Source organism: Phoca vitulina, unplaced genomic scaffold (assembly GCF_004348235.1).
Source record: "Phoca vitulina isolate PV1807 unplaced genomic scaffold, GSC_HSeal_1.0 scaffold2, whole genome shotgun sequence".
In the NCBI taxonomy this organism is placed as follows: domain Eukaryota; kingdom Metazoa; phylum Chordata; class Mammalia; order Carnivora; family Phocidae; genus Phoca; species Phoca vitulina.
Genome location: NW_022589705.1, coordinates 47,223,239 through 47,245,719, shown reverse-complemented (window position 1 = coordinate 47,245,719; position 22,481 = coordinate 47,223,239). Strand labels below are relative to the sequence as shown.

General features: G+C 38.2%; 2 protein-coding genes across 22 annotated transcripts in view; one reads left to right on the top strand and one right to left on the bottom strand.

Moving 5' to 3' along the window:
- The window catches only part of WDR78 (WD repeat domain 78), an 89,285-nt gene extending 82,363 nt beyond the window's left edge, over positions 1-6,922 (bottom strand). Inside the window, exon 1 of one of the 2 annotated variants that reach the window (XM_032426553.1) lies at positions 6,673-6,922. In XM_032426553.1, coding sequence (XP_032282444.1) covers positions 6,673-6,719 — 47 coding nt within the window. In that variant the 5' untranslated portion in view covers positions 6,720-6,922. The remainder of the gene's footprint in view (positions 1-6,672) is intronic. The other variant, XM_032426562.1, reaches the window with a different exon arrangement.
- The window catches only part of MIER1 (MIER1 transcriptional regulator), a 65,998-nt gene continuing 50,340 nt past the window's right edge, over positions 6,824-22,481 (top strand). Inside the window, exons 1-5 of one of the 20 annotated variants that reach the window (XM_032426575.1) lie at positions 6,824-7,106; positions 8,214-8,314; positions 11,036-11,109; positions 21,751-21,775; positions 21,909-21,945. In XM_032426575.1, the coding sequence (XP_032282466.1) occupies positions 6,824-7,106; positions 8,214-8,314; positions 11,036-11,109; positions 21,751-21,775; positions 21,909-21,945 (520 nt within the window). Of the gene's footprint in view, positions 7,107-7,326; positions 7,599-8,213; positions 11,110-12,369; positions 12,577-21,750; positions 21,776-21,908; positions 21,946-22,481 lie in introns of those variants that run through there. The other 19 variants (XM_032426685.1, XM_032426678.1, XM_032426657.1 and 16 more) reach the window with 19 other exon arrangements.

Here is a 22,481-nt window from a genome sequence, read left to right as displayed (position 1 = left end):
TCCTCCATTTGTTTACCATCTCATTCATAGTAAAAGTCTAAGTCTTTACTATGACCTAAAAAGTTCTACATGCATTGTTAGATCTCTGACTTCATGTTCAATACTCTTTCCCTTGTATACTTTGCTCTTGTCACATTGGCATCCTTGATATTGCCAGGTGTATTTTCCTATCGTAGCCTTTGCCCTTGCTGTCCCCTTTGCCTGAAATGCTCTTCCCAATAAATGTACATGTTTAGCATCCTTTCTTCAGGTCTTTACATAAAACCACCTTCTTAGTGTAGCCTTCCCTGACTCCCCTATCTAAAAATGTCAAACACTCCTCTCAAATATTTCATAAGCCCTTGCTTTATTTTTCTCGTTAGGACTTACTAACAAACATAATGCATCTTTTACTTAAATATCTTATGAATTAGTTGTCTCTCCCCCACTTAGAATTTAAGTTTCATGAGGGTAAGGATTTGGGGCTGTTTTGTTCCCTGCTGTATCCTTAATGCCTACAATAGTACTAAACACACAGTAGCTGCTTAATGAATATTTGTTGAATAAATAATCCCTAAATCATTATATCTAACTCAAAACATGCAATCTTCATATTCAGGTGTTTATCAGCCTACTGGGTGGCTCCAGCTAAATGTCTATAAGACATCTCAAACTGAATAGATACATAATGAAATATCACATTTACTCATAAACCAGTTCTTCCTTTTTTACTCTCTATAGGACCCAATTAGAAATGAATTAGTGAATGATGTTACATTTATCGATTAGGTAGTTACTAGGATCTCATGAGAGAGCATTATCAGTGAACTCTCCCACATTTTCGCACTGTAAATTTTATGGGAAGGAACCATGTTTATCATGTTCACAGTTACAGCTCTAGCTCTTAGCACTCTGTCTGACAGAGTAGGAAATCCGAAAATACAGACCATTTTTTGAAAGAAATTGAAAGACATGCCTGTAGCCAATTATGTGAGAAATTTATGGTACATCTCTAACTGTATTAGAAAATATATGTTTTCAAAAGAGGAAAATTAGAGAAGGTTTGAGATTTCAGGAGGTAACCACTTTGAAAACCACTACACCTGAAAACAGAGTCATCATACAAGTGGTCATGTAGAGGTGTATGTACATTATTGAGTTTTCCGAAGCAGGGACCTAATTTGTTTTGACTCCTGTATCTTCATTATCTAGGGCAATAACTGAAAAATATAAGGCATTCAATTGGTATCTATAGGAAGAACTCCTGATAATCACTTCCATGAAAATAGGGGCAAATGACATTAAAAACATGCTATATGTACAGAAATCTCACTATGAAATAAATAATCACAAGAGGAAAAGTAGGTGTGGCTTGTGAAAGTTTCTGTATTAGTCCCTTATTTTAGTGGGAAGATGGTAATTCCAATGTAAACCAAATAAATTTCTTCCATTCATTCGAGTTATTTATAAAACACTTCCTGTACATAAGGCCCTGTGCTATACACTGGCAGGGATACAATATGAATCAGATATGAGCCCTAAGGAGCTTATAGTCTGATAAAAGAGCTAAAACATGTACATGATTATAATGGAAGTACAAAATTTTATTTGCTGCAAAAGAGTAAAGTGACCTGAACTATGCTTCAGAAAAATTTAGCTGTATGCAGAAACATACTAAAAGTAAGACCATTAGTTAGATGCTATGGGAATAGTCCCAGATGAGAAGTAATCAAGGCTTAACATGGCGTGGCAGATGTAGAAATAAAACAAATACAAAATACACCTGTGTTCAGCATGTCTATTTATTTTTTGCATTTTGATGCTTTGACATCAAAGAACTTGCTGACCCTGGAGGGACTGCCCCTCCCAAGGCTAATCAATTCCTGAACATAGTAAGGGACTCACCTGCCAGCAACCCTTTTGTATGCAAACCAACCAATCCAGAGCCTAAACCCTTAACCAACTCCTTTTATTGGGCTCTCTCAGAGATCTCACTTTCTGGGCCACTATCCACCTGCCCTAATCACCCTTGGAACAGGAACCAGACAACTAGAGATAGTCCCTACGACCAGAGCCTTTTGAAATTATCCAAACGAGCCAATTCTAAACCTGCTTATTCTGCTCTGTCTGTTCCTCCCACGGAAACCACAATAAAGGTGCTTGCCCATGTTTTCCTCCAGCTTGTTCTACCTCCTGACTGGCCCTTCTGCTTTCCCAGTTGGCCTCCTGTGTAGTGTGGCATGCCATGCCTCCTGTTCCTATGGATCCATGAGTATTTAAAAAAGCTTCTCCCCTCATAACAGTCATTTCCATGTCTATAAAACATATCTCAAGTACCCTTAAAAGATAGCAGACACAGAACTGATAGGACTTACATAACAATGCCACTTAAACTTTAAATTTCAAAGAACTTCCACCTATATTTTCTAATTCAATTCTTAAAATAACTTGTAAGATACTTAATAGTCATATTTTACAAGTAAGAAAGCTTAAACTCAAAAGTCAATTTAAATGCTCAAACTCGTCCAATAATTCACAGGCTATTAATCTGTTTGTATATTAAAGTTAATAATAGTATGTATCTTGTAGAGTTAAGGTGATGATTAAATTAGTCCTTACTTCTAAGTAAAGTTAGAAGTAAGAAGTTAAACTGTAGACACGTCATGTTAGGTATCAGTGATATCTTGGTGGAGCTGTCTGGTGGCAGTTGAAAATGCAAGAGTAAAGTAAATTTCAAGGAACAGAAGTGAGAGCTAGAGATTCAGATTTGAGAATTTTTGCATGGAGATGATAATAAATGAACAGAGTCCCCAAATAAAAACCTAAAGGCACAAAGAGAAGGTAACAGAGCTAAAGGAAGAAACTGGAGATGGTAAAAGAAATCAGAAAAGAGGCACTGACTTTTGACTTGTGACTTTTGAAACCTTTTGGTCACTCATTATTGACCTTTGAATAGTTTCTGTAAAGAAACAGAGACAACAGACTGCAAGGGTTAAAGAGTGAACATAGACGTTTCTGGTCCAACATGTAAAGACCACAAAAGTCACTAATGTTATTTTTATCACAAGAAAAAGGCTTAGCAAACTGAAAATCAACACGTCTTTTTAGATCCATCAGATCAGTTTATAGACAAACCACTGGCCAGAAAGCTGGACAAGCAGGAGAAAACAGACAAGCAGGAGAAATCACAACTTACTGGGTACAGACACTCCAACTGGGGCCAGGGAATGGTAGGAAACCTTAAAGGGTAATTGACTAATTGCAGGAGACTGAGTGTAAACTAATTTGAAAGATAAAAACTCCCAGGGCCCGGGGCGCCTGGGTGGCTCAGTCGTTAAGCGTCTGCCTTCGGCTCAGGTCATGATCCCAGGGTCCTGGGATCGAGCCCCATATTGGGCTCCCTGCTCAGCGGGAAGCCTGCTTCTCCCTCTCCCACTCCCCCTGCTTGTGTTCCTGCTCTCGCTATCTCTCTCTCTGTCAAATAAATAAATAAAATCTTTAAAAACAAAAACCAAAAAACTCCCAGGCCCCAGCCTCATAGAGGCCTACTATGACACCCATCAGGCTCTCCGGAAGAAGATCAAAGAAAAACGCCCTCATAATTCCAGCAGGGGGATAGGGCATGACCATTCTAAAATATACCCAGAATGTTCAGCTTTTCTTAACAAAGGTCTACCCTCAAGGAAAATTATTTTAGCAGAGCCTCATCAACATGTGGGAAAGGAAATACCCAACTCCAAGTCCCTCTAGACCTCTTGTTTCACCCAAGGAAAAAAATCTGAGAAACACTTATGAAGGTCACAGCCCAGGGTCAAAGGCCCACTAAAAGACTAAGACCTAATTACAGGATTATGGAACACTTCTCCTACCAACATCTTACCACCACACCACCAGGTCTCCAGTAAAATAACAGGGGATTGAAATGGGAAGAACTACAAAGCTCAGACTCCATGACGGAGTCTCTAGGGGAACCTAAAAAAAGAGACAAAAACAAGGACACTAGAGGAAATTGAAGCCTCATAAACCTACTGCTACAGCAAACACAGCCTAATTCCTAGCCAGATAAACACAAAACCTCACACTAAGGGCTTATTTACCTCAATTCATATTACCTGATGCAACATGTTCAGCTTTCAACAGAAAATTACAAAGCATATCAACGGGCAAAAAACAAGTCTGAAGAAACAAAGCAAGCATTAGAGCAGACTAAGATATGGCAGAAATTTTGAAATTGTCAAGATTAGGAAATAAAATAATTATGAGTAATGTGGTAAGGACTCTAATGGAAAAAAGTGGATAGATAACATGAAAACTCTAAGGAAGAATCAAAAGGAAATGAATGAACATGTAAATAAGTAGAATAGAGGAACTGGGCAGAGAAGTGGGATCAACGCATTGAAGAAAGAGTGGTGGTTTTTACCACAATGGGAGATTGTTAAGCTAGTGGGAAAGAGCTAATACAGGAAAAATTAGAGAAAGTGGAAAATTGATAAATACATGTTTTATGGGATCCTTTCTGAGATCAGCATTAAGTCTTAAAAGGAGGAAGATGAGAAATAACATATTAGGTCAAATCAATGGTTGTAAACGTTGAAGTCTGTGAAATTTTGCTTTAACTGGATAACATGGCTATCTCAAAATGTGAAGGTTATACTACTTCCCATCTCCCACCTGATTCTTTCCTCAATAGGTAATCTCTTAGGAATTTGTCATTATTTAAGAAATTCCCAAGAGAATTCAGGAATTCAACTTAATTTTACTTTGAGATTTCCATACCTACAAGTAAAAACAAAAACCAGACAGGATGCACAGTAACCAATATCACTGAAGTACATTATTCATTCGTTCAGTCAGCAAATATTGAGTGCCTTCTTCATTCAAGGCAATAAGAGTGAACAAAACAAAAATGTCTGCCCCATGGAATACCATAGTTTGGGTGAAGATGCACTGATGAACATGTATATTATACATCGGGTAGGGATAAGTTTTATGGATAAGCTGAAACCAAGGTTGAGGAACTGGAAGTGCTGGGAATTAGAAGTATTATTTTATGAGGGGTAGTTAGAGAAGGACTTTTTGATAAGATGACATCTAAAGGAAATAAGTGAGTCATGACACTATCTGGGGGTGCCATATTCCAAAGAACAGCAAATACAAACAAACAAACAAAAAAACAAAAAAACCCCAAAAAACCCTGCAAATGCGTAAGCCTTAGAGTGGGAAAATAATGTGCCTGATGTTGTTGTGGAACAATGAGCCAAAGGGAAGAGTCCAAGGTGAGATCCTGTGGGACTCTGTAATGATGTGAAATTTTAGTCTGAGTGAAATGGGAAAAACTGGAGGGTTTTGAGAAGAGCACAGTGACTACCATGTGTAGGGTGTTAGTAAGACCATCTAGGTGGTTACTGTAATGTTACAGGGACTTCTATTAAAGCGGTAGTTTCGATTTATTTTGCAGGTAGAAATGACAGAATCTGCTGATGGAGTGGGGCAGTAGAGAAGTCAAGGGAAACAACAAGGTTTTTTTACTGGGTAACTGGAAGAGCAGAAATTGTCATTTACTGAAATGGCAAAGACTGCAGAGTAGATAAGAGGGAGTAATTAGTTTAGTTTTGCATATGAATTTTGAGATGTCTATTAACTTCTAAGTGCAGATGTTGATTTTATTAAAGTCTGGTTTTTGGAAGAGGTGCTGGCTAGAGATATAAACTTGTGAATCATAAGCGTATAGGTGATTTTTAAAGGCATAAGACAATAGTGAAGAAAAGGCGTTTAAAGACTGACCCCAGCAACAGTCCAATATTTAGATATGGGAAAGAAGAAAAAGTACCAGCAAAGTATTTTGAAAAGAAGTAGCCATAAAACAAGGAGAGAACTAGGGAGGAGTGGTGTCCCAGAAACCAAATGAAGTGATTCAAAATTCGAGAAGTGGAAGGGTTAAGAAGAAACTGAGAAATGGCCATTGCATTTCGATGGACGCCTATTGCTGACCTTCACAAAAACTATTTTGGTGGAGTGGTAGAATGGAAAAAAGACGCTGAGAACCATATTCAAGAAAGAATGTATGGTTCTCTCCCAAGAATTTTCAACAAGTTCTGTTAAAGAAAGATTAGCTCAGCTGGAGATTGGAGGAGAGATGTTGAAGGTCTGAGAAGAGAGAACAAAAGTGTGGGAGAGTGGATTAATGAGGAATCTTTAGTGCAATTGCTGGGCATTACTAAGGGACCATTTGTTATAAGCAAAACAAGTCCACAGAGCTGTGTGCTCTTCTCCACCTCTCGTTCAAGTGTTGCAGAAACGGCAGAACGTCGCAAGCAGTAATGGGTTTTAAGGCACGGAGGCAGAGGAGGAGAGGAGGCAGAATAAACTTCGATTACAGAGCATAGTCAAGTTCAGTCTGGTGGCTCACGGAACCTGAGGACTGAAAGGGGCAACAAGCATGACGCGGCTGACCGGAAAAACAACTCCAGAGTGTTAAGGAGGAAGAGCGGCTCTAAACAAAGCCGATCTTTTCCCGTAGAGCAAACACAGCAGTTTGGGGGTTGAAAAAGTCTGTACTAGGCCAAGTTAGGGGACACTGCCGCATGAGAGCTTCGAGGGCTGGCTGAACCCAGACGCAGAGAGAGACAGGATCTAAAAGGGCTTCCTCCGGGACCCAGGAGGATGGACTAAGGTTTTAGCGCCGGAACTTACAACCAGAGGTTCTGCTGCTTGCGGCTGTTTACTGGAGAGATGGGCATGGTGGCGACAGGCTGTGGAGTGGTCGGCCACCCCCTTCCCTAGCTGCTTCTGGCGTCCCTGTACCCCAACCCCCGGCGTTAGCGACTCCGGCTGAGGCTCGGGAATGTTTGCCGGGCGTCATGGAGACGGAGGAGCCCGGGCTCAACAAGCGGCCGCGCGGTTGGCTGGCGGCTGGAGACCGAGGAGGAGGGCGGAGGCGGAGGGGAGGGCAGAGGGTTGGTGGAGCAAAAGGAAGCTCCGGACGACGACTAGAAAAAGGAGGCGGGCGGCCAGGGCCCCAGGCCCCTCCCAGGTTCTGAGTCTCCCCGGCTGCAGGCGGATGGATGGGGCTTCTTCAGGCGGTGGCGGCAGCAGTGAAGGTGGCGGCGGCAGCAGCGGCAGCGGCTGTAAGTGCAGCCTCCATAAACCATCTCTCCTCTCCTAGTCCTGATTGGGATGAAGGGCTCCTAAGTGTCCTCGGTCCCCTTTCTCTCCTTCCCCTCCCCCACGGTAGAGCACCGCCCGGAAGACCCTTAACTTCCGGGGAGGGGCTGCAAGAGAACGCGCCCGGCCCGCTTTCCCCTCCCGGAGAGCGCCGGCCACCCCCCCCAAGGCGCATGCGCAGCTGTCCTCCACCGCGCACCCCCTCCTAGCCCGGTCTTTTGCTTTGGCTGTGGCGGCGGCGCGGATCTTCCCTGGCGTCGCGGCGCGCCGGGAATCCGCTGCGGTGTGAGTTCGTCTCGCCCAGTTCGCTTCCGCACCTTTCTCCTTTCGGCCCCCGAATCCGGTCGGGGTGGGGCTAAGCTGACCATCCCCCTGTGGCTCCGCCTCTTTTTCCCTGTAGATCCGGGTTCGGTCCCAGCCCTCGGGAGGCTCCTGCTCGCACCGCAGTCCCCGTGGTGAGCGGGGTCCTGGGCGAGCCGGCCCTTTTCGGAGGGAGTGAGGGAGGGAAGAGAAACTGGAAGAGGGCATTAATATGAAGGAACGAGGTCCTCCCGGTCCGTGGGAAGATCCCTGGGGACAGATGCCTCCCCCTCCTTGAAATGGCCTTGTTCTTGCAGCTTTTCGTGGAAAGATCTCTGGCTTGGAGCCCATCTCTGGTCCCCGTTTGCTATGTGACCTTGGGCGAGTCACTACCCTTCTCCGGGCCCCTGTTAGCCCTAAAGCTTCCTCCAACGCTATAACTCTTAATTTTGCAGAAAAGCTTATGCAGTTACAAGACTGGCCCGTCTACTGAGGCCGCTTAGCCCAGATGACGTGGAGTTGACTCTTCAATCATGGATGGAATGAGGCGACCTATGTATTGGGTCGTTTTTATTACTTTACCATTGGTTTCAAATTGCATGTCTCAAGGTTCATTAATGTTTTCATAAAATTGTCATGGGATCCTTGTCCTAATTCCTGGCCATCTTTTTTAAAATTAGAGACAGGCTGAGAATTAAGAGACATGGTGAGCTTGTGGTATCATCATCTCTGGTCTCATAACTACTGAGGCTTTCTTTCCTTTGATCCAGATGGTGTGGTGGCTCGATTCTCCCAGTGCCTGGCTGAGTTTCGGACGTGGTTAAGAACCAACTGGTTGAGGTTCAATGCAGACAAGACGGATGTGATGCTGGTAGGCAGGGGCACACTTGGAGATTAAGGGAGGGAAAATCCAAACTCCCTCAAGTAATATAAATATTACATTACTCTTTCTGTATATTTCAGTGTTTGAGAACTGATGATGGGCCAATAATGTCCAGAGTTTGGGTGAGATAAAAATAACCTGTCAACAGTATTAGGACTATAAAAATAACAGTTTGTTATAATCTGATAAAATGGGGCCACTCGATAAAACTCTTTATGTAAAAATTATGAAAAAAACCAAACTGTTTTTTGAAGAACCAAAAGGCTGTGTAAGTGTTTTGGGGTGGCATTAATAATAAAAACCAAACTAACAAAAAGATGATGCTGATTCTTGCATAGATGTGGGGCTTCTGAATGTAATGCATTACTGCTTTGTAACCTGCATTCTGCCTACTAAAGTAAAGGTAAACTCTCAATTTATCAAAAACATCCTTTTTAAGTTTTTTGGTATTTAGGTATTTTCAACCAAATTAGTAGATATTCATCAATTTTTACCTGCACATCATGTGTAGGTTGACACTTTCAAATAAAAATTTTAGTAAATAGTTTACCAAATAATCTCAAAAGGGACTCATGGACTCTGAAAATAGCTAGGTAGAGAATTTGTTTTTAGGGTTTCGAATGTGCTGCATTAATCTGTTTCATTCAAACAGCCCTAGAGTCTAAATTGTTAAAATATTTTCTTGGAGCATTTTGAGAGGTTCCTGAACTGCATAACATTTTGTTTATGTAGTATAGGTATATAGTACTTACATTTGAGTCAGGTATTGGTACTGAATAAAAGGTTATATTTCTTAGGTATATGTAAATTACCAAAGACTTTTATTTATTGGTTAGTTTAAGGTACTGGTTGAAGTAAAATTGTGACCTTAAAATGCTTTTCTTAAAAGCAAAATAACGGGGTGTGTGTGTGTGTGTGTGTGTGTATGTTTATTATAGCCTCTATAAAAATGTTTAATAACTTTTTAATGGAGTATTTAGTAAATTGCTTAAAAATAATTTCCCAATATAACAGCAGTTTTGAGAAGCTTAAATGTGGTGAAAGTTAATGTTAGTTTGCCTGAAAATAAGAAAGCATTTAGGTGGGGAATGGGAGCTCAAGAGGCATTTATTCAGGCTTTGTATAGTGATTTTTTTGTTTTGGGACATTAGCCACAAACCTCACATAAAATTGAAATTACACTTTTTAGTTTAACTTTAAATATTTTACTATACAATTCTAACAATACCATTTTGGAGATCACATTAATAAATACTATAAACTGTAATGATTTTAAACAGCTTATAGGTATTGGTGAATTTTCTCATACCTTTAACTCTGTCATGTCTTGTTTTTAGGTCTTCTAGTATCAGTAGGCATTAAAGATTTATATTTTGTTAACCCAAGTATAAATAATGATTGTTTGCACTTAAATACAAAGAAGACATCTGTTGAATTAATCCAAAGTGCTGAAAAACTCAGGGAAATGGATGGAAGTAACAAGGAGATAGATTCCGGTTTAATAAAAAGGAGAATGTTCCAAACATACAGCTTTTTCTGAAAAGAGCAGCCTCTTCATCAGACAGTAAGTCATTGGAGGTGTTTTAGGATAGGCGGAAAAGCCTGGTAGTGGGGACACATAATGAGGGATTCCTACCTAGACAGGGTAGAAATTGACTAAAAGACCTCTAAGGTCCCATCTAACACAAAGATTCTGTGGCTAATGAATAGTTAATTTTTTACATATTTGATACTGAACAGGTAAGCAAGAGTTTCTGAGAAAGACTGCTTTCCTTAAGGTGGCTTCTAAAATTTTGAAAGACAAGTATATCATGAGAATAAAATGGGAATAAAACCATACTGAATTCATTAGTAATGTGTTACTAATGACTTACAATATTGGAGCTATTTCTCTTTATTTTCAGAATATCTGAACCTAAAAAAGAGCACTGAGCCCACATTTATTAAAAAAGGGAGGAAAAATGTAGAGGGAATTTTTCCCCCAAATGATATTGCCACTTAAAATTAGTAAAAATGATACACAATATTAATAAACTTAAAAGTCATTTATCAATAAGAGGGAGACACATTCAAGTATGTCCCAGATTTGATTTTCCTGACCATTTCAGAATTCATTCAGTAGCTTAAGGGACCACGATCCCCAGCTTTTTAATCACAATTGGGATTTTTTGTTGAGGTTTAACTGAAGAATCCAAGAGTAAATGGGTTTAAGCAAGCAAGTTATTCCTGTACCTTGCATTTTCACAATGCTTTTTAATTTTCTTTTTGTGAACTAGCTAAATTTCATGTATTAGCTTTGGTAGTTAAATGGAAAATCCTCCTTTATCCCCACGGTATTATGAAGCCTGAGTTTCTACCTCTAGGCTCCTTATTCTGTCTTTACCCACCCCAGGTCTATGCACATCAATTGTTCTTTGCCTTCAGCTGTTTTCCATCAAGCACCTCAAAGTCAAAACTAAACACAAGCTGACTTCTCAGAAAATGATTTTTGAGTCCAAAGGACTAAGGTAATTCAATAGGGTAACTCTATGTGCCTATACTAAAATACTTATTCCCCCAAGAAATCCTGAAAAACACTTTTATAGTATAAGTATTCTAAAAAAATAAAATGAAAATACTGTACAGTACAGTTAATGGTAAAAATTGTTTGTAGATTTGGGAACCTTAAAGTTTTCCTTTCTCTTCTTTCCCTTGCTTTTCTTTCAGTAGAAAATGTGCATCAGATGTTTATGTTTAATTGGTTTACAGACTGTCTGTGGACTCTTTTCCTGTCAAATTACCAGGTAATGTCCTTTCACTTAGCAGCTACTTCATATACCTATAAATGCACAAATTATTCATGCACAAATTATTATTGGACATAAGAATTTCAAACTAATGTTGAATCTTTGGAAAAAGGAAACTGCTTAATAGAGTCTAGAATTTTAAGGGAATACAAATAATTTAAGAAAACAGCCCATATTGCATTGTAAGTTAAGTATTAAAAATTGTATATGTGCACATTTACGCAGTATATTGTAGTGCCGGCATTACATTATTTGGAAGGAATTACTTTTTATATTTGACTGGTTGATTTGGGTAATCATTTTTGAAATTGCATTAAGAACCCTTGAACATTTGGGGGGGAAACGGTCTTTTTGAAATTAAGATTTTTAAACTGGTTTAGTAAAGTATGTTACTGCATGTTTTAATATCACCTTTGCAATAGCCAGTATCTGCCTTAGTAATGGAAGGGAAACATGTTTGTTATTTTGCAGTCATTAGCATTGGCATCAAGGCCAATTGGTAGTTCTAGGCCAATATTTTAAAATAAACTTTCAAATTGCTGGCATTTCAGGCATTGCAAATAAGTAGGTTTTCCCTCTATGGAGTCAATTCAGAGATCCATCAAAGAGCAGCTTTTTAGTATTTCGCATTTTGGAATTTTCTCTAGTTGTGCAAAATTCAGACGTTGCACAATTATGTTGCTCCTGGCATCTCAGGAAGTGTATGGGGGAAAAGCAAATGAGATGTGAGGATGGCAGACTACCTATCCACAGTCCCTTTTCTTAATCTCTGCTCTGACCTCTAAGATTTGGGGATGTGGGATTTTACATTTCCTGTCAAGAATCACCCGAGAGAGAGAGAGAGAGAGAGAGAGAGAGAGATACTTGTCAAGAGACAGCCGCTTTCAAAGCGCGCCACTTTGCGCTGTTGCCGTTGTTGCATCACAGCAACATCCGTTTTCCAGCAAATGCACTTCAAAAAAGGCCTACATGTAAAATATAACGTATCTTTTCCCCTGCGATATGAATGCTGGACGCGGCTTTTTTGACACTTTTCCTTGACCTCTCTGGTCCCCTTAGGGCCCTCTCCAGCTGGAGTAGCTGATCCGCTAGCGCAGGGGAGGCGCCCCGCGCTGAGATGCCCATCTCCCCCCCAACACCCACCTTGACTCCGCCCCCTCCGCGCTCCTCCCGGGGAAGGCTGCCGCGGGGTCGCGCGCGCGCGCGCCCCTCCTCCCGCGCGCGCGCGCCGGCCTTTTCCTTCCAGTCCTGCTCAGCCGGGGCGCCGCGAGGGGGCGGAGTGGGGTGTGGTGGGCGCGCTCGGGCGGCTCCTGCGCGTTCCCGCCGAGGCAGCGGCGGCGGGAGCGGCAGAGACGGCGGCGGCGGCTGGAGTCCCGTTGCCGAGTCTCACATCCGGGTTCTGGCCGTGACCCAGCTGCGGCCGCCGCGGAGATGTGACCCGTCAGTACGGCAAATATGGCGGAGGTAAGGGAGCGAGCTCCCCCTCCCCGTCCCAGAGCCGGGCGCCCCCGGGCCCTGGCCGGGGAGGAGTGGAGTGGGCCTGGCTAGGAGAGGCCCAGCCCTGCTGGCGCCACTGCCCACCTGTTGTCCGGAACAGGCCGCGCTCTGGGCGGGAGCTTTCCCTGGAACTTAGTTGGGATGGGTCCGGGGATAGGAAGCCGAGGCGTAGTAGGACTTCGGGGGCAGTTTGAAGGGTCGAGTAGTGCGTAGTAGTGCGTGCGGAGAGGGGTGAGGGGGAGTGGGCGCCCGCGGGGCAGGGGCGTCGGTGGCGCAACTTCGCCGGCCGGTGCTAGGGGCCAAGAGAGGAGCTGCTGCTTCCTCTTCTTGCGAAGTTTCTTCCCTCCCTCACCGAGATGCTGTTGCGCCCTTCCGCGTCACCCCCACCCGTTTGCTACTGACATCCAGTCTATGTTAATGGGGAAAACGTAAGGCAGAATGGCCTTTAACTCTCGTTTTCCTGATGGTGCTAAGATGAGCGTGGAGAAATAAACCTGGCCTTTCGCAGGCCGGCCGTTTAGGTTGGGGGACTCTCTCTGTATCTCCGGAACAGTTCCATTCCTCCTCAGGGTAGAACCTGTTTTTCTCTCTTCACATTTCAGAAGAGTTGCTTTCTACCTTTCCCTCTCTTCACTTTCCAGGCATTCCCTCCACCCCTTTCATGTTAAGGCTATCTATTATTGTCTTTCTCTTCTCATTTTTTTTTCCCCCTTGTGGGGAAAAAAACGAGTTCCACCCAGTAAACGAGTTACCAAAGCCCCCTTTCCTCGGTGGTAATTGTTTTATGTTTTTGGGCTTCAAATCGTGGCGAACTACCACTCTTAATGATTGTTTCGAACTTAGTGTTGTGCCACTGGAGATTTAAATTTTTGTTTCTGATTTAAACCTTTACACATTCGATGTTTTTAATACTTTTTTCCCCCTTACCCTCGGAAGAATTCCGTTATTCTTCACCCCCTTGAGTTGAAGAAGTGATAGTATTTGGGGTTTTAAGTCTACTTTGAGTCAAAGCCTCACTAAATGATTGTTAAGGCATTTCCTTGTATGAATTACCATTTTCATGGTCTCGGAGACACCCCAAAACAGATTCAGGAATAGTTTTTTTTTTTTTTTAACCATCCAGCCCCCAGTTTTTGTGTTCATTATTTGCTAAATGAAGTCAGTGGTGAATTATTTGGTAATACCATATTATCTCCTTTTTAAACCTTGGGATACGGAAACGTGTAGATTATGGAAAAATATTAATTTCGACGCTTTTTATGTACCGGTTGAGTGGAGGGACTTAAAAGTTAGCTTTTTGTGCAGTTGCTTTTAGGGTGCTCCTTCTGCTTTCCTTACGGAAACTGACTTTATATTAATGTAGTGGAGTATTTGCTATTAAAAGAGCAGATTTCACTATAGCAGGACTCTTCGCTGCCAGTAATCTTTTTAAAACATTTACTAATTTTGATTTAAAACTAAATTTAGATCTTAGGTTTATTTCCATTTCTTTTGTTCTTTGTGGTTAAAGAATTGTATTTCAAGGCACATAAGTTGGAGAAAACACAGTACTTTGTATTTCACTTAAATGTGACTGGATTCATTCCACTGGGCTGAAACAATTTTAGTCCTGGAAAGATTTTAAGTGTTTCTTTTTTTCATATGTAAGAGGGGGAAGGGGTCGTATGTGGCTGAATTTTCCTACCTTTTGTCAAATAGTTTTCAGTGGATTCCCCTTTCAGTGAATGCCTATTAGATAAGCAGCAGTGACGGTTTCTTCCCTGGTGGTGTTGCTCACAATGGTTTGAGCTTTAAGTTCTGTAGTCATATTTTAAGGCAAGCTATTATAGAAGGAAAATAACTTAGAGTTTGCAAATACAGTAAAATTTAAGTTTAAGAAACTTCACCCATAAATTTTAACTGCCAGCATACTGAAAACTTAGTATGTAAGTAGAAGTATATTAATATTTTTTTCTTGTTTTAGAAGCTAAAGATGATTGCATTAATGTAAGAGAAGAAAAGCAATATTTTGAGTCACTAATCATTTCCTAATATTTTCAAGGGTTTGTTTTAGTTTCCTTAAAAATTGGATCACTTGGAGAATGGAATGCTCATGTTAAGTAGGAACACATGGATGGTTCAATTTCAAGAAGAGAAAACCTGAACTTTGTTTTCAGTGCATTTATTTAGTGACCTGAAATCTTTAAAAAAAATTTGTCTTTTATAACTTGAGTTGCTTGTAGATGGTTTTATTTTTAGTGATTTTGGAGGAAGAACGGGGAATCCTTCTTCATTCATCTGTGTCCTGCAAAAAATCTAAAGCAAGTGAAAAAATGAAAAGTAAAATTTGTATTTTTCTGATCTCAATATTTTAGTAATCAGGATGATTTTAGAGACTAATCATTTTTGAAAATTAGGTGGAGAAATGCTTGGTGTATAGAGGGCTTTTATTTGCGATTGTGTGAGCTCTCAGGAGATTTCATGATGCCAATATAAAGTGTGTGGTAAAATAAATGTGCTATTGTACTTTTGGTCGAGTAGACTTGAGCATTGAAGCTAACTGGTGAAATAACAGAAAATGCAGAACAACAATATACATTTATTTGATAAATCTGAGGGGAGAGCAGGTTATTGAGGAAGTATGTCTCTGGAGAAAAATGTAGATATTATGCTTCTGGGTGTTTTTATTGTTGTTACTTTTTACATAGGAGAATGACACTGACCTTGTTTTTCCAGAGAAATGTTTAATTCCTGAATACAAATTGATTTAGATGTAAATAGAATATACAGATTTTTCATACTTGATCTGATCATCTTAGGCAGTCCATAGTAGGAAGTATGTATTTAATGGTTCCTCAAATCATGGTAACATTAAAAACATATTTAATGTGCTTAAAAGAAATGGTACATACTCCCTTTCTTAATAGTTTTTGGTAATATTTCTCATTACTTATTATCCCTTAGAATTATTTATCAACCTTCCAAAAGGAGGTTCTCCTAGTTACACTTAAAGGAAGGAAATTACAGAGTAGTTGCAGTTTTACAAAGGCAATGAGAAAGGAAGAAATCGTTGATCCTTTGGGTTTTATAAGGAATGTGGTGTAGGGACCTTTGGGAATGAACAATTTGTCTGTTATTTCGGAGTTTGTAAACACAGAAGGGACTGCTCCAGGAAAAAAAAAAAATCCACAACATGGTGCAAGACCTATTTTTTCACCTAGGCGGTATTGCTGTTACATAAAGAAAAGAAAATTTAATGAACTTGCTTTTCTGTGTTAGTTTTAAGTATTTAAACATTTCCAAAAATTATATACATAATCTATTCACTATTGCATCTATTCATTTATTTCTCTTGAAAACAGACTGCTTGCTTAGTGGTTTTTTAGTGTATTTGAATTTCATTTTTTAAGGAAATAGGATCATCTAAACTGCTATTCTTGATAGTGTTAATTTCAATTGTAAACAAAACTTGTTTCACTGTGATGGATTTAGGCTTTAAATGATTCTCTGTAGTGGTAATGAATTTTTTTTTAATATTTATACTTGATTGTATTTAGGATTTATCCAGAGTAATCAAGAACACCAATGTATGAGAGTCTAATAAAGTTTAATTCAGAAGGAGTAATAAAATGCTTGATAAGGTAGGAAAGGTTAGCTGGAGGAAATATAGAAGTGGATTACTTTTAGAGAATTTTTGTACCGAAGACTCATCAGTTTCTCAAATCAGAAATAAAACACTGCCATTGAAGCAAGTAACTGATTAATAAAAGTAGAAAAGTAATCATCTATATAGAAATTTCTTGCTTGGTGTTAACTTGAGTCCCTGTATATTTCAGTGTTTATTTGCAAATGTTTTCAAAATTCATTGCAGTGATTAAGCTGTTCAGGTACCAGTCATCACTTGGGACCCATTCTGTTTGACTTATTCTATGGCTTATAAGAATGACTGTTAAAATTATGTTTGTGTAGATAGGAAATTCATAAAGTAGCACCCCCCAGAAAGCTTTTTGCAAATTGAGATCGTTTTTTCCCAAAAGTCCTAGATTAAAAAAAAAAAAAATTTAGAAGAGGCTGTAAAACATATCCCATCCCTTTAGCTAAGTATTCCTAAGTAGTGTTATGTCTTTTGAGCAAATCATAATAGTAAAGAAGTTAGATCTCAAAGGAAATTGAACTAGAAGAAGTCTAAATCTTTCTATCTTAGGGAAATTGAAACTGAGCATAGTTAATGCAGTTTGTCCTAGGTTGTGCATTTAGGCTGTGGCACAATTAAGAGTGGGACCCAGGCTTCTGAATTCCTAGTGCTTAATAATAGCAGTTCATCCTCTGAATTATTATTGCTGTAGTCAATTTGCTAGTTTTACCACCAAGATTTTCTTAATCTGTTTTATGCCCCAGAATTCCTCAGGGGAAAGAAGTGATTTAGTTTTGTATGGAGGAAGAGAAATGGTGAGCACAGTTCCCCTGTCTTCACCTGGAGGAGGGCCTCTAACTCCTTCCTGGCTTCTATCCCCATAACTCTGAGAATCTCTGATTTAGTGTCTAAATTACTAAGCAGGTGATGATAACAAAGAAATGGTGATGGAATTGGTTTGAGGGGAGAGATTAGTTCAAACAGGTATGTTCATTGAAAATATGCTTTTGATTGCCTGGAATATAGGAGTCTAATGATTACTTCATGTTTTTACTACCTTATTTTTTTTTAATAATTATAATATTCTAGATTACCATGTTCTAGAAAAATACAAAAGAGAAACATTTGAACAGATCTGAGGCATTGAATTTGTTACAACTATTAGCAACTTCATCAACTAAATCATATATATGGGTGAAGGTATAAAAGTTAACAGTTTCATTTTTTAATTTGATTTAGCTTACTCATACTCTGTGTGACTGTCTAGTGTTATGTTTTCCATCTCAGGTAATTATATATGCACCTAAAAGAAAACTAGGTTATTTTTCTAAATTACGCACTTGTTAAAAAAAAAAGTGGCAAGTACTAAGTTTTCTTAAAAATCTAGAAGTAGAGGAAGAAAATGAAAATAGCCAATAATTCCACAAGATAATCTCCACTAACTTTCTTTAAAAAAAAACAAAACAAAACAGTAATGCTAACAAGTGGTTAGAAAATTCCAACAGTGTAGAAAGGTATAAATGAAAAAACCTTCTCTCCCCTACCCGTTTCCTAGAGGTATTTACTGTTAACAGATTCTTGTATATACTTATGGAGAAAAAAATTTTCATGTGTATTCCAGCCCAGTTTACCCCCTACTCTACACTTTTTTTTTTCCATTTCTAAAAATGCATGAATAAATATGTGTATATATTTTTTACATTTTTTTTTTCTCATTCTCCACAGATTTTTGTGTCATTCTTTTTAATGGATTATTAGTGTTTAAATGTTTGGAAGACTTGTATTTCACTTCTAACTAGTTAAATGATAGACATTAAAATATTTTCCCAATTTTTTGCTGTGAGCCACTTTATGGTAAATGACTTATCGATATATCTTAGTACACTTTTTTAGGCATATCAGTAGGGTAATTTTATATTAGCAAAATGATCGCTAGAACGGTTAAACCAACTCATTTTTCTACCAATAATGTATGAGTGCATTTTAAATACATTTTAACCTCCAATGAAAAATCTTTACTACTTGCATTTTATAGTTTGTGCTTTTTCTAAAAATAGATACTGTTACAAATGAGTATCTGTTTAACAGCTTTAGTTTTATTTTTCCCCTCCTTCTCCCTTCCAATTTACTGTGTCATTAATGGTAGATGTTTCAGGTTTTCCTGGAGAGTATTGTTAGAGATACCAATTCCTTAGGAGACAAAAATAATAGTCTGACATGACAGATGACAACTTGCAGTCACATTTTAAACATGCTTTGAACAGGTGAAAACCATTTTAAAAAGAAAGAGAAAGTAAGGAGGAGGAAGGAAAGAGGTAAAGAGAAAACATTTTTAACATAGTTGTTTCCTTGGGAGATATGGAAGCATTCAGGTCCTAGACTTCAGTTCCACCTTCACCACCCACCATGGAAGCTTGATGAAGTCACTTTACCTCCTTGGGTTTGCTAATCTATAAAATGAGGTAGGCAGGGCATGTGTTATTGTCAGGTATATAGTTATGATCAAGTAACTTTATTCTTTTGAAAAAATGTAGTACTATAGAAATGTAAGCTGGTTCTGCTATTCCCTTAAGTACCTAAATAAAAAGTGTTCTTATTTCATACTGAAATTTCCTGTATTATGATACTAAACTCTTATTTAGAAAAATAATTGTTTTGTCTTTGGGCTGGGCAAAGATAATGTTTATAGTATAAACTGTTTTCAAATGCCGAGTTTCTAGAAACTCAATTTTTAATTTAACTGAATAGAATTAACTTTCAAGAAACTAATCTCACTCTCACCCTCCCCAAGCTGAAACAATGGGATTTTATTTTGAACATAGAATACTAAAATGTATGTCTAGAGGCAAACCATCCCTACTTCCCCTCCCCCATCCTAATCTAGGTATACATCACTTAAATCACAGTTCTTGAAACATTCCAGTATTTCTGATGTAAAATGAACATTAATGCTATCTTTGAATAATGGGTAGTTTTACTTTATGCCAGCTAAGCTTACAAATGCTACCAGTCCTCTAAACATTTGGTATCTTAATTATTGGAAAATATTTGGGGCCTTTTTCAGAACTTTAAAGGGATAGATAACTTTACCAAGTGCTGTTTGAGGCCTTTTACAAACTACAGACACCATTCACAATCCAGTATCTTCATTATTGCCAATATCTAACATCAGTGAAAATAAACCTTTTATTCTTCTGTAGGATAACATTTTTAATCAGAAGCCCCTTTTTATGAGAAGACTGTTAAATGGAATAATTATTGGAGTTTTATTGGCTTAAAAAAAACCTAAATGTTCAAAGAGCTATTTCTTTTAAGCTCCTAATTGGAAAGAAATGCTGGGTTTTTTTGTTTTGCCCTGCAAATCATTTCGAAAGTTTATTAAAAAGGAAAAACAGCACTGTGAGGCTACTTTGTGGATGGCGAACCTGGAACCAGATGAAGATAAGTCGTCATTGCTGTAGCCTTGGACAGATTCTGTGCTTAAACTTGGGAAATAAAGCATAATTGCATGACATAAAAGTGGATTAATACTTTAAAATACTGATTTGCTCTGTAATAATTTGTGTGGTGGTTAAATCCATTTTGAGCTAGAAATGTGTAGCTCTGCCCAAAAGATCTAGAAACCCTTTTTATAGTTACATTACTCTATCACCCTGCTCTCCAGCTTCCTATTAGAGGAATAGAATTAAAAAGTAGCACTGTTTTAACTCTATTGTGGCAAAGTAACTTTTAAGTAAAGATAGTGGTGTGACACTTGAAAATCTATTAATACTGAATACCGTCAGTCTTTTATTAAAATAAAAGACTTGATTATAACATATAGTCAAGAACCATTCTAAGCATTAGAAGGAAAAAAAACAGGACTCTTGGAAAAGTATGCTTCAAAAGAACCTAAGTTATCATGTACAATCTAGAATGTCATACTTAGTACAATAACATAATGTGGACAGTTTTCAAAATGGAGTTTTAATACTTTATAAGAAATTTGTCTTAGATGCCTAGCTTTTGAAAATTAGGCACTTCCCTCGTTTTATTTTGTTTTTTCTTGACTCTCTGCCCCATTACTTAGCAGAAAGAGGGAAAATACAGATCTTCCTCGACTTATGATGGGGCTGTGTCCTGATAAGCCTATCATAAGTTGAAAGTATCATTAAGTCAAAAATGCATTTAATATACCTAACCTACTGAAAGAACATCTTAGCTTAGGCTAGCTTATCCCAAACATGCTCAGAATACTTACATTAGCCTACAGTTGGGTAGAATCCTCTAACACAAAGCCTATTTTATAATAAAATGTTGAATATCTCATGTAATTTATTGAATACTAGACTGAAAGTGAACAACAGAAAGGTTATATGGGTACACAGTGGTTATAAGTGTATTGGTTGTTGTTTGCTCTCGTGATTGCATGTCTGACCGGGAGTTGCAGCTTGCTGCCACTGCCCAGCATCACAAGATAGTATCATACCACATATTGCTAGCCCAGGAAAAAAATCAAAATTTGAAGTTCAGTTTCTACTGAACACCTATTGCTTTTGCACTGTCGTAAAGTTGAGAAATTGTTGAGCCATCGTTGTTGGGGGCTATCTGTACTAGAATAACCCTATCTCTTTGCTAATGCTTTTGGCCTTCCAGCATCTCTGACTTCTAATGGGCATGAAATAGCTCTGAATGAATAGGAAAGGTTTTAATTATGAAGTGTATGTCATTTGAAACATATTTAGTTTTTGTTATTTATAGAAGTTTGTGTTTGTAGATGACTTGTTTATAGTTATAAATTAACTGAATTTAGATAAAATGTAGCCACAAATTGTCAAGTGGTGATATTACTGAAATAAGTTGCTAGCTAGCAATTTTATCTTTAAATTTTCTAAGTGCTTATAGTTAAATATATAAGGAGTAGAATGCTACAGTAGAAGCAGCATTTTAATTGGGAATGTTTGTAATTTTTTCATCAGATAACTTGACTTTAGCTTGAAGCTTACTAATTCTGTGATAATCTAAAAATATGTTGTTTGTGAGTAAAGTTAACCTAATGTACTGTTTGGTGCTTAATAACATTTTACTTTTTCTTCTGCTTTCTTAAAATATAACTTTTACTTAAAATAATGTCTTAAAGTGTTTTGGCCTCCCTTCTCCCACACATTTTAAGCCAGAGACCAGCTTGATAGCAAACCTTGTGTGTAATTTCCTCTGTCTTGATTGGAGAAAATATTTTAGAAAGTTCTAAGATCTAAAATCAGATCTCTTAAACTACATATGTTATGAGACCCATATTTGCCTTTAAAATCTGAATTCCTTATTGTTGTCTTTGTTTCTAGATTCAGGAATGTTTGGAATTTTTTAATGTTTAAATACAATGTCAGAGAAAGGATTATATGGAAGGTTTTAGTTTGTCTTGGACAATTCAGACATTAGAACTTACTATGGTTTTTGGTGTCATGCTTGTCATTGAATAATTCCTATAATTTTGTAAAGATTTACTACACAAAGATGATAATTTTTCTTCTTTTCTCCCCCTCTCCCAGCCATCTGTTGAGTCTTCGAGTCCAGGTAAGTATTTTCTATATTTTCTATAATCTCTATTTGACTAACATTTGTCCTATTAGTTATAAAAAGGCTAGAGGAGTTAGACTATCATCTGACTTGCTTTTCTTCTGAATGCTTCTTTTCTCTGGGGAAAAAGAAATGGATGAAATATTTGACTGCCCATGAAAGTACAGGTGAGGCTGCTGTGAGTTCAACCTCATGACTATTTTTGGGTTCACTTTTTTTATGAATTACTATGTGTATTTCTTACAGGTTTTAATTGCTATTTGATTTCAAGTATATATGAAGTGTATTTTTTCAAAAGGAGTCACTACTTAGAAATATTTGCTTGTGTAGGAAACTCAAAGTATTTGAGAAAAAAATTAATGTATTTAGTGAGGGAGAAAAAAATAATATAAGAACATTAAAAAATGAATAATGTAAATTAAGGTTATGTTTAGATGCACACCATATAGCTTTGGAGTTCCGTATTCTCTTACAAATACAGTACAGATACATTTTTTCTTAACTTAGAGGTTGCAAACATGTGGTATTTGAACCATATCTGGGCCACACATGTTTTTTGTTTGGCCAGTGTAGTGATCTTAAAAATTAGAATGTTTTTTATATAAAATCTGTATTTAGGCTTCTTACGATTAGTCAGAGGTTCTAGCACTACTAAGTATAGCATTCCTGTATAGCAACAATTGGTTGGAGCTAAAGAGCAGTC